The sequence below is a fragment of the Artibeus jamaicensis genome, unplaced genomic scaffold, assembly GCF_021234435.1.
Source record: "Artibeus jamaicensis isolate MK-2021 breed Jamaican fruit bat unplaced genomic scaffold, CSHL_Jam_final contig_585, whole genome shotgun sequence".
Lineage (NCBI taxonomy): Eukaryota > Metazoa > Chordata > Mammalia > Chiroptera > Phyllostomidae > Artibeus > Artibeus jamaicensis.
In genome coordinates, this window is record NW_026521894.1 from 7,592,168 (window position 1) to 7,604,866 (window position 12,699).

The 12,699-nt window shown below is 36.4% G+C and overlaps 1 protein-coding gene across 1 annotated transcript in view; it reads right to left on the reverse strand.

Annotated features, from left to right (window-relative positions):
- DDX10 (DEAD-box helicase 10) overlaps positions 1–12,699 on the reverse strand; it is a 263,094-nt gene that overhangs the window by 224,052 nt on the left and 26,343 nt on the right. Inside the window, exons 8-9 of the mRNA XM_053670437.1 lie at positions 11,315–11,477; positions 6,147–6,231 (exon numbers count right to left, since the gene is read on the reverse strand). Of these exons, the coding sequence (XP_053526412.1) occupies positions 6,147–6,231; positions 11,315–11,477 (248 nt within the window). The remainder of the gene's footprint in view (positions 1–6,146; positions 6,232–11,314; positions 11,478–12,699) is intronic.

Sequence of the window (12,699 nt, forward strand, 5' to 3'; positions counted from 1 at the left end):
AGAAGTAACAAGTCTTCCTCGATTAAAAAAATAAAAAGGAATAGTCAAATCCCTTCATGAGCATACTAGTGACAGGCCTCCTTAGGGACAAACATTGAAAATTTGTTAGTTTGAGGGTCCTCACTATGAGATATTGTTAACAGGATGCACCAGTTTATTTACAGTCTATGAATTCAGGAGGTAAGTCACCACAGTCAACCTCATAATTGAGTCTACCAATGGCCCATCTGTGTAAGTGATAAGCCACACACACCACTCACAAACTTTGAGGTTAGTCTGGGCCAGAGCACGCCCTGATGTGCAAGAATAAACCAGTGTGACTGTGTTGAAAGTCCCAGACCTTTCCTGCCTCCCATATGATTTCCTTTTTCCTTGAAATTATGAAAGTTTGATATGAGATGTATTAGGCAGTTTCTAAAATGACTACCAGTAATTCAGGCCTTCTTGTATCCACACTCCTGTAGACATCCCCCACACAATGAATTGTGCTAATTTGTGTATCCACTAGGATACTACAGATAAGATGGAGTGTGACTTCCGTGTCTAGGTCATAAAAGACATTGCACCTTCCATCGTACTGCCATTTCCCCTCTCATTTGCTCTCTCTGATGAGGCCAGCTGCCATGCTGTGAGAAGCCCTAAAAAGAGGACAACCACATACAAAGGAACTGAATGGCACCTCTGAGCAAGTCAGCAAGGAAAGCAATGCTAGCAACAGGAATGTGAGTGAACTTGGAAAAGGATCCATATCCAGTTGAATCTCAAAGTGCTGTGTGACACCTTGACTGTCACACATACACACATACAAAAAATATACACTAAACTAAGTTTTAACAGATTAAGAATATATCACTGACCAATAGCCAGAGATCCAGATGACCCCCCAAAACTGTAATATACAGTTCTTTAAGCCACTAAATTGTGGGGTAATGTGTAAAATTGAAATAGTTAATTAATATATTAGATACGATCTCTAATTACTGCATCTGATTTGAGAAACTAATTGTGTTATCTCAAATGTCTACTCTGAGCCAAACCGTTCTGAGCACTCAAGGCACCTCAATTAAGTACACAACCTTCCTTGCCTTTATGAAGCTTACACTCTTGGAAAAAGAATGAAAAGCAAACAATAAATATAAGCACATGCTCTAGTATATTTAAAGGTGTTAAGTGCTATGAAAAAATATAGAGAGCAAGGTAAGGAGGAGTGGTTGGGGCAAGGTAAGAAAGATAGCCATGTGGATACTTAACAAAAAAGCATTGCAGAAGAAACAAATAATACAAAGGCCCTAAGACAAAAACATGCCTGGTGGGTAAGAGAAACAGCAAGACCAGTGTGGAGTGGAGCAAACAAGTGGAGAAATAATGGGAAAACAGGGTTGTGTGACAGTGGGCCGGGGGGGGGGAGGAGGTGGTGGAAGGATGCACAGTATAAGCAAGAAGGTCTTCATCTTGTACTGAGTGAGATGGGAAGCCATCAGAGGAGTAACATGATTTTACTTGTGTTTTCAAAGGATCACTCTGCCTGCTCTGTTGAGGGCAGCAGGGAGGCAAGGGGGGAGTGCCTGGGAGATGAGAGACTCCTAAGAAATATCAGCCCTTTTACTCACCTCAACAGCTAGACTAGTCATATTCTTTCTATTCCAGCTCCTCAATGCTTCTTGATGCAAAATAAAGAACTGATCGTGCCCTTTTTTCCTAAGCTTTAAATTCTACATACTAACAAAGGCAGAAGCAACAGCCTCCGCACAAGAGGAATGGACTTCAGATAGACTCTTCATAAGTCTACTCTAAAAGAATAAAAAAAGTAAGAATTTTCACTAGCAAAGATTGTTCCTACCTGAAATCTAAGATATACATAGTAAGCTTCAGTAAATTAATGCTTATGGAAATTGTCTTTTCACTTTTATTATTTTAATTTATAAACCAATTAAAGACATTTAAATTTTTTCATTATCTATTCCATAAAGTTCCAGTATTTTCCACAAAACAAGCACCAAAAACTCTTCGCAAGTTATCACATTAGAAATGTAAACCACTTTCCATCTGCGTATTTGCTGTTGTGGATCCAAACTGCTGTGAGTGTGCAATGAAAAGAACTGTCCTCTGCTGTCCCCTAGCGGAATCACTTGAATCACTACCAAACAAAATCAGGTCCACAAAATGCAGCCAAGGCAAATAAGGTGCAACTGGAATATACCTGGACTTTACCACTACTCTGGAAAACAAAACAGTTACATAGATCCCCAACTCTCATATATCAACTCTCAATATAAACAGTTACATGAATATCTACCTTCTACCCACAGGCCCCCGACCCCACAACACTCCCAAAATGAAAGCATTTAAAAAATTAGGAGTATCTGATGTGTACCTACTTTCTATTTACAAATCATTTTCAAACTGGGCATTTTTATAAGAAGTGGAAGAGCTTGATTTTGTGAGTACCAAAAACTGCAAGCCCTAAAGACAATCACTTTTAAGTGGTAAAAGTATCACAGAACACAGCTTTATAAAACCAGATTTGGATCCCTTGCCTTATTTGTCTCTAAAGATCACTACATTAAATAAATATATATATTTTATATTTTTATGTATAAATATATTTATATATTCAAATATTTATATATATATATATGAATGATTATGAAAAACAGAGGGAAATTTTTCTCAATTGTTAAATATCATAAAAACATTAGACAGGTGAATAAATTAAAACAGAGTAAGTAGTTCAAGGCAACAAGTAAATGAATCACCCTTTATTTTCACTTAGCTAAAACACAGAAAATAAAAAACTATTTCCTTAAACCTTACCTATTTTGCCACAAAGCAGTGATTTTCTCTATATTTATATATCATAGTTCAATTCCAAAAGCAAACACTATCTGGCAACCTGGTTTTAATTACAGCATATGGAAAGGATTTTAATTAGTTTCAAATTTTAGTTTAGCCTTTATTCAATTCAATTATCCAGGCTCATGGCCCACAAAACTTTCTAATTACCTCTAAACCCATTAATGGGAACTTTTAAAACTGCAATTTAGTCATTTCTTACTAAATCGCCAAAGAAAAAATACACATTACGTATCCTAAACCATTCCATTCACTATACATCAGAAAGTGTCAATTCAAAGGATTTTTAATTGGTTATGAAGGCTCAAACAAGCTCGTAATTTAAAAATTAATGGCCACATTAGAAATTGCATTACAATACTTTTTCAAATTAGTATTTTCTCTCTTAAAACACAATCTTGATGCTGTTCTACCTCCTCATCTCCAGTCACGAAGACCAATTTCATGTCCACCATGGCATGTTCAACTACATAACCTTTTTAAAAAAAATTTTATCCTTACCCCAGGACATTTATTGATTGCTTTTAAAGAGAGGGAGGAAGGCAGAGAGACAAACATCAATGTGAGAGAAAAGTATAGATCAGGATTGGGGATCAAGGATCAACCCTGCAACCAAGGTATTTTCCCTGACCAGGAATCAAACCTGCAACCTTTCAGTTATGGGACAACACTCCAACCAACTGAGCCACACAGGCCAGGGCTCAACTATATTAACATTTTTAACAATTTCTCCAAGAAACAAAAACCCTGAAATATTTGCCCTTTATGGACATTTTCCTGAAGCTCTAAAATGTTCAATACTCTTCACATAGGAATAATAATTTTAAATACTGTTAAATGTGTTCTATAAAAGAATCGGTTTTCCTGCCCATGCTAACACCAATGGCACATCTAAACGCATATGCCCCTGGTCCAACATGCCAGTGAGAGACTAGATCCCACTTTATCTACCTAGAGGCCCTGGGTCCACAATATGTACAAGGGTACCTGTGCAAATTCACACATGTTACACATCTGTTGAGGGGAATTAAACAATGGAGAAACATTCGTTCCAACAACCACAATTAGAAACTTCTGAATATTAAGAAAACAAACTTCTGAATATCTCTCACTATGCAAGATAATCTGAACATGTATCCAAGATATCGAAGAACACTGACAGACACACCATGCACCTTCTTACAAAATGGAAAGCAAGGTTGCTTTTCTACCCAGGTCTCATTAGATCATTAAAATCGAAATGTCATCATTCTAAAGGCACGTTTGTCTGAATGCAGAAAGACATCATACACAGAAGCCAGTTCAACCCTGTTGCTTATTCAAATTATGTAACTGCAATAAAAAACTTACTTTTTAACCCTCTAGTACATATATCCTATTTTTAAAAGCTTCATCCTTTGCTATTGTACTATTCTCTCTTCTCATGTTGGGGTCTAAAGAAAAGTATTTAAGTGAGTACACTTTGATTATAGCCCATGTTTAACAGCCCATGGTCTAACAGTGAATCAATTCAAAAATATTTAAATATTCAAACATTTTATGATAATTAGAAAACAAAGAGAAAGAAAGAGCTCTATCTTCTTCTTAGGCTCTAAAAGGATATGAAAAACCTTCACTTAAGCTGAAACAAACAAGAAGAGAATTCACCAGACACAAACAAAAAGAAAAAAATGTCTTTAAAGCCACCTGAGAACTGTGGACACAAAGATATTTAAAAGAACTGAACACCAAAGGGACTTCATAGATAAACAAGGGATAGAGGACATTTGAGCCACTTGCCAAAAGAGATGCAGGCAAATAGAAGAGCAAACCTTAATGGAGAATGAGTCTCTGGATGGGTGGGGATTCAAATCTGGGGTCTAAAAATCCTGCCATCCTGGGAAACCATTAAACAAAAGTTGGTGGTTTAAAAATCTGAAGTAACCTGTTCCATTTACTGTGTCTGCCATCATTAACAGTTCTACTGTTTCGCAGACATTCCTATTATAAATAGTCACCCAGTTTTGATGAGAAAAAAAGTAGTATCGAAATGGAAAACCAAAGTAATAATCTATGGATGGCTAATCACAATTAATCATAACCCTATTGTGGTTATTATTTAGGCTGTTTTTAATTCTTTTAACCATTACAAATATAAAAAAGAGGAACATCTTCACTGAAACTTTTTCTATCTCTATTTTTTTTTTTAGATTAATTTCTGGATGTGGAGTTACTTAGTCAAAAGGAAGACTTCTAAGACTTTTTTTAAGACTTTTTATTTATTTATCTTTAGAGGGGAAGGGAAGGAGAGAGGGAGAGAAGTATCAATGTATGGTTGCCTCTCATGCATCCCCCACTGGGAACCGGCCTGCAACCCAGGCATGTGCCCTGACTGGGAATCAAACCGCGACCTTCTGGTTCGCAGGCCCAAGCTCAATCCACTGAGCTACACCAGCCAGGGCAAGACTTCTAAGACTTTTGATAAGAATTATAAAATGTTATCTACCAGGAAGATGCTAACCATTTACAATTCTACTAGCAGTACACATCTTCCAACTTCACTGCAACCCAGTAACAATGACATTTGTTATTCTTTCCATTCACTTAGATACCTTTCTATGCCACTTACTCCCAAATGATTGAGACTTTGCTATATTTTTTTACAGTTTCCCCACAGCTTACTGACATATACAGGGTGCTTTTATAGAATAGGAAGTGGAGACATAAAGAAAAGGGAGTATTTCACAGTAGCCTCCAGCAATGTCTCTAATTTCCACACTAGGAAAAAAGAAAAAGAAGAAGAAAAAAGGAAGAGAGGAACCTGTGATTCAAAACCACCTTCCCTCAGAGCCCACACCACAAAAGGTGAGAGTACAGATCTAGAGTAGAAAAGTCAGACTGACTGGATTCAAACCCTGGCTCTGTGGATCTTCAAACAAACTTTTTAACTGCTCAAAGACTCAGTTTCCGTATCTGAAAATAGGTATTGTATATAACATTCCTATACCTTACTGATGGGTCATTAGGATTCAGTGAGATGATGTTCAATAAGCAATTCTTATAAAAAGCCTAGTAAGTAAGGAAAGTTAGAACAAAAAAAAATAATAATATAAGGCTTTCATGGATTTTTCTCAGCAGTAACCATCAAATCTCAGCCTGAATGACTTACGACACCTGACCAATTGCTCTCCACAAAAATGCCGAACCAGTTACTCACTTACCTGAATTCCTCTGTTCTTGGTCTGCAGTTCTACAAACACGTTTTTTTTAATTCATATAGCACCACAAGCAAAGAAATGGGCAAGCTCACCTACCTGGCAGATCTACCTGCTCGATGAATATATGTGTTGGCATCTTCTGGACAATCAAACTGAAGAACCCAATTCACAGCTGGGAAGTCTGTACAGAAGGAATATCAAGTTAGCAAGTCAGTTTCAAGATCTGCCCTCCTGCACTATTTTTATTTTACAATATTGCTTGCCAGGACTTTCTGTCACATCAAACTGATAGATAACACCTGTGAACTCTATTAAAAATAAAATTAACGGCATGAACCAAGAGATAATAAACAATTCTTTGAAAAAGTGAGCCAAAATTAATAACAGTGTTTGAATATGAAGATTATTTCTTATCTGACACGGCAGTGGCAGACAGCTTTGTGTTAGACAAATAATGAAATATCCTGATATTAAATAACCTAAAAGAACCACTTCTCATGGGCTCCTACTGAACTTATATAAAATTGGTTTCTAAATTTAAATAAAGGTTTATTTTTCTTGCTTTTCCAATCTCCATTCAAATTAAGCCCTTCTCCCAATTTCCTAGCAAAACCTGCTATGAGGTTTTCAGATCACTTTCCATCTTAGAAAAAGGACTGAGCCCTTTAAAAAAAAAAAAAGATGGGAGTGGCAAGACAGAAAGGTGAAGAAAGGAAATCTTTAGTAATTTCTAAACTTAATAAATTAAGAAATGGCAGGATACAATTATTACTGAGAAATATAAAAAACTAAATACCAAAAGAAGAAATAGCAAATTTTAAGTTGCTTTTGAAGAGTGAGGAGGGGCAAAGTAAGGACTGCTTTGCCTCACAACTCATTTTTACCTATATACATACGTCACCCATTAGAAAAATAAAATAATTGAGAAAAACTTAAGAATAAAATAAAGTTTAAAAAAGATACTGGTCTATTCTAAAGAAACTCTTAAACATTTACATAAGAATAGAGCTTCAGAATACCCAGTGCACATTTTTGGATTAAAAAGACAAACTCAAATATCCTTTACTCCAGAGATGAATATATAATTCATGCCATGCCCTGGCCGGGTAGCTCAGTAAATTGGAGTATAATCCCATACACCAAAGGTTGTGGGTTTGAACCCCAGTCAAGGTGTGTATGGGAAGCAACCAATCAATGTTTCCTTCTTTCCTTCTTTCCCTCCTTCCTTCCTTTCTCTCTCTCTCTCTAAATCTCTCCCCCTCCCACCTAAAAAAAATCAACAAATATATCCTCAGGTGAGGATTTAAAAATAAATAAATTCATGTTATCACATACTCTACAAAATACATTGTATCTTTACACATCAACCTGGAAAGACTTCAAAAGACAGTCACAGACTAACGCATAATACCATTTATGTAAACTTCTTTAACACCCAAGAAATTACTGTATGTTGCTTATGAGTATATTCATATAAACTTTAAAAAATAAACTAGAACAAATGTTCTTGACATTCTTTGTGCCATAGCTGAAGCCTATAAACCCTTTTAATTTTTTTAAAATTATTTTATTTTATTTATTTATTTTTAGAGCAAGGGGACGGGAGGAAAAAAGGAGAGAAACACCAATATAAGGGAGAAACATCAATCAGATGCCTCTTGCACACATCCTAACTGGGGACCAAAGCTGCAACCCAGGTACACACCCTAACCAGGAATCAAATCGGGAGCCTTTCACTTTGTAGAACAACGCCCAACCAACCAAGCCACATGGGTCAGAGTTGACCCTTTTTTAAATGAAGTACTGTATTTTCGGACTATAAGACCCACTCCCTGCCCCAATTTGGGAGGAATAATGGTTGTTAATGCTGCTGCTGAGTTCTGTTTACATTTACATTGGTGAAATATTATGTTATTTATGTGATTAAATATTTTACCACATTTTTTGCTTCAAAAATTTTTCTCCTATTTTCCTCCTCTAAAACCTAGGTGCATCTTATGGTCCAAAATACGGTAAAACACACAGGACTACAAAAGGAAAATTATAATAAAATATAACATTTTTATTAAAATGTTGATAATTATATACATGCTTGTTTACTAACATATTAAATAACCTAGTTGTGGGTCTGATAACCACCATAGTATCAAAACAGTAGAGGGTAAACAATATTCCAAAACATCTGCAAAAACTATAATATAAAATTATTTCAACCTACAATTCTATTTCCATCCCAACCATCACTCAAGAATGAGACACAAATATGCAGTAACTCAAAAAATTTACCTGCCATGCAACCTTTCTTAAGAAGTTATTAGAGGACTTCCTCCAAGATGGAGACGTAGGTGGAGGAACCACCTTGCCTCTGTGCACAACCAAATCTAAGAACAACTATTTTTAACAACAATCACAACCAAGCCACACGGAAAATCGACAATACGGAGTCCAGAGGACAACTAAATGCTCAGCTAAACCGGTAAGAGAAGCAAAACCAGCAGTGGAGCAGGTTAGCAAGAAAAAATCCCCAGGTGGTGCACGGTGCTCGAGCAGCCGAAGGCACTGATGCAAGCTAGCTACGGGAGCGCACAGGGAAGAGGCGCGGCGGGCTGTCTTGGTCGGTCGTGCGCATCCGCGTGCGGAGAAACCAGTGAGAAGGGAAGCCTGCGCGGGGCAGCAGGCTAGCACAATTCCGATTGGATAAACAAGCCCAGGGCGAGTGGAGTGACTGGACTGGCTGGGCTAGCAGAGAGGACCGCCATTGCTCCCTCTCTGACCACGCCCCCACACACAGCATCACAAACCAGCGTCCTGGGTCGCCCCGTCCTGGTAAACAACTAAGGCTTCGCTCCACTTACTTAACAGCACGAATAGACCAAAAATGGCTCTAGGACAACTCAGAGCCCCAGAACCGATAGATCTAAGCGATGAAGAAATAGCCAGTCTTTCAGATGCACAGTTCAAAACACTGGTTATCAGGATCCTTACAGAACTGGTTGATTTTAGTCACAAATTACAGAAACATATGGAAGCTAAACTAATTGAAATGAATGGTAATACAAAGGAAATCAATAGTAATGGAAAGAAAATTGGGACTCAAATCAAGGGAGTGGACCAGAAGGAAGAAAGAAACATTCAGCCAGAAAAGAATGAAGAAATAAGAATTCAGAAAAATGAGGAGAAGCTTAGGAACCTCCAGGATATCTTTAAACGTTCCAACATTCGAATTATTGGGGTACCAGAAGGGGGAAAGGCACACCCACCAGTGGAAAACTTATTTGAACAAATAATAAAGGAAAATTTCCCCAATCTGGCAAAGGAAATAGACTTCCAGGAAATCCAGGAAGCTCAGAGAGTCCCAAAGAAGTTGCACCCAAGAAGGAACACACCAAGGCACATCATCATTACATTAGCCAAGATTAAAATGAAGGAGAGAATCCTAGAAGCAGCAAGAGATAAGGGGACAGTCACCTACAAAGGAGTTCCCATCAGACTGTCAGCTGATTTCTCAAAAGAGACCTTACAGGCAAGAAGGGGCTGGAAAGAGGTATTCCAAGTCATGAAAACCAAAGACCTACAACCAAGATTGCTCTACCCAGCAAAGTTTTCATTTAGAATGGAAGGACAGATAAAGTGCTTCTCAGATAAGACCAAATTCAAGGAGTTCATCATCACCAAGCCCTTATTATATGAAATGTTAAAGGGACTTACCTAAGAAAAAGAAGATAAAAAAGATGAACAGTGAAAGGACAGCAAACTCACAGTTAGTAACAACCACACCTAAAACAAAAGCAAACTAAGAGGACAGCTAGATCAGGAGTGAACCATAGAAATGAAGATCTCAAGGAGGGTTAGCAACAGGGGAGTGGGAGGAGGAGAAGGGGGGAGAAGGTACAGAAAATAAGTAGCATAGACAGTAGATAGAAAATAGATAGGGGGAGGGTAAGAATAGTAGGGGAAATATAGAATCTAAAGAATTTGAGACACATGTTCATGAACTAAAGGGGGAAATGGTGGGGGAGGGGTATGCAGGGTGGAGGGGAATGGAGGGGGGAACAGAACAAATGTAATGGCATAATCAATAAAAATAATAATAATAATAAAAAAAAGAAGTTATTAGAGAATGAAAATTTTTTAAAAAGAATAATTCAAGAAAGATCTGGAAACAGAAGTCCCAGGATGACAAATGTGCATCAGGCTTGTGGAGTAACCAGTCTAGGTTACAGCTGGAGACAGAAGACTCCCAGAAGAGGTAGTCTCAAGAGAAAAAGAACCAGACTGTTTTTTTGAACTGTGAGACAACTAGGCAGATGACATCTGCTACAACATTTGAGAACCACTGGAACTGGAAAACAAAACTAAGCAAACTTCAATTATTAATTCAAAGAAAAAATACTAAAGAAAGTACAAAAAAAGGAGACAATCACAGAACACTACTTCCCTTAGCAAATAATGACACAATCAAAACAATATAAATGCAAAATGTTGATTCTACCAAGTCATGATCTAAAATAGCCTAGAGAGCTTTAAAAACATGCATACACTTATCTACTACCTCCGGTTCCATGTGAATAAACTGACATGATGCCATGAGATATTCTTTAAAATACTCCCAGAGGAGGAAGTAGAGAGAAAAAAAGGAATCATGAAAAGGATAGCTACTGCAAGTGGGTAGAATATGACAGGACATCAGACTTCTTCTCTGTGTGTTTAAAATTTGCCATAATTAACACAGTAAAATAAACTGACTGAAGAATTCAAATTATCACCTATTTATTATCTCTAGTTTTCCTGTAATTACTTCCATTCAACCCACACAAAGCCACCAGTTGTATTACTATCACAGTAACTTTTCGAAAGTTTAAACACATTCATTATGATTTGAAAATAAAAACTAGAATGCTTGGTGAAAAGGTGGACTTTGTCAATTTTCCTTGTTAAGTAAGCTATATTATTTATCAAGTTTCCAGATCCAAAGACACATATTTTATATCTTTAAACTTTTGATCCTTCCTTTTGTCAGCTCCTCATGATTCTGATATAGTTATTACCATGAACCAATAAAAGCACAAAGATGAAAATATCACAAAAAGCATAATTGATGTATCCTTAACACTAAGTCATCTCACTTACCAATTCACTTGTTTTTCTCTTATAAGAAAAGCCCAGTTATTTGAGTCAATCTATGGGAATTCCCCAAATCTACCCATTTATGAGCAAGTTATATTTCCCATGATCACAGAATACTTTCTCCTAAGTTTTCTTACCCAGTCCCCTGGCTGCAATATCAGTAGCAAAGAGTACTGCAGCTCTCTTGCGAACAAATTCATTATAGACTTCCATTCTTCTCATCTGCTGCTGTCGACCATGCAGGGCAAGGATAGAAATTCCAGGACGCAGCCGGCAGAACACTCGGAACAGATATTGAACCTAGGTAGTAACAGGAAAATGAGTTTGATACATCTGGATAAAAGCAGCAAAGTAAGCTTACAAGATAAACAGGGAAAAACGTTTTAAGGAGCACAAGTTTCACTAATTAAAGATATAGAGAACAGAGAAAGGGATACATAGTAGAGTTACAGTGTTAAAGTGTTTTTGCTAACATTACTTCCTAAAACAATTCTGAAAAGACATTTGCCCCCTTACATTTTTAAGTTTTATCTGACATTTTTCCAAAGTTAACTGGTTGCAAAGAATGTAATTTTTGTTGTATTATTGATATTTTACAATAAATACTTAAAGCTTCTTATAAATATACCCAACAGATTCTAAATGGCAGGGGAATTTGATACCCACCGCCAATTATTTTTAAGATGTAAAAATAATGAAAAGACTATGCATTGTGTGCGAGGGCCCCTCAATTTCACTACAGGCATAACAACTACTCTAAAAAATAAAACTAAGACTTTTTTAAAAAGTTTAAAATATGAAGAAACTCCCCTTTAACAGAAAAGTTCTACATCAATTCTTTTCCCCCTTGAACTCTTATGTCCCGATCTCACAGAATTTTATCTTTATGGTTGTATGCTTTATAGTCTTTTGAATACTCTATCAAAATTCGTGATTTTCTACAATACAACAAAATTATGTATATCAGTTTTAACATTTCGAAGTTTTCTGAGGCCATAGCTGCAATAAAAATTTTCTTCTTGTATTAAATTATTACAATTATTATTAGCATAGAACTGAGCAAAACAAGAAATGCTAGAGTTTGATTTTTTTTAATGTTACATAAAAATAATTTTATTTTTGTAAGATCTGGAAGTTATACAAAAGTGGATGCTATATCATCTCAATTTATGGAACTAAAAGGAGCTGACTGGTGTAGTTTTACTATTTGTCTTTAGGTTACGTATTCATAAATGATTACTAGTGATTGCTAGACTGAGGCAGAGTACAGCATCATTTTACTCCCATCTTCTTTTTCTAACGTAGATATTAAACTCTTCTGTACAATGAACTTCAAAATTCATAATATCTGAAATCAGAAAGGAGATGTAACTTGAAGTGGTAAATACACAATACAATATACAGACGACATATTTATAGAATTGTACTCCTGAAACCTATATAATTTTATTGACCAGTGTCACTCTAATAAATTCAGTAAATTCAATAAAAAAGTAAAAAAAAAAATTTGATCCTAACAAAC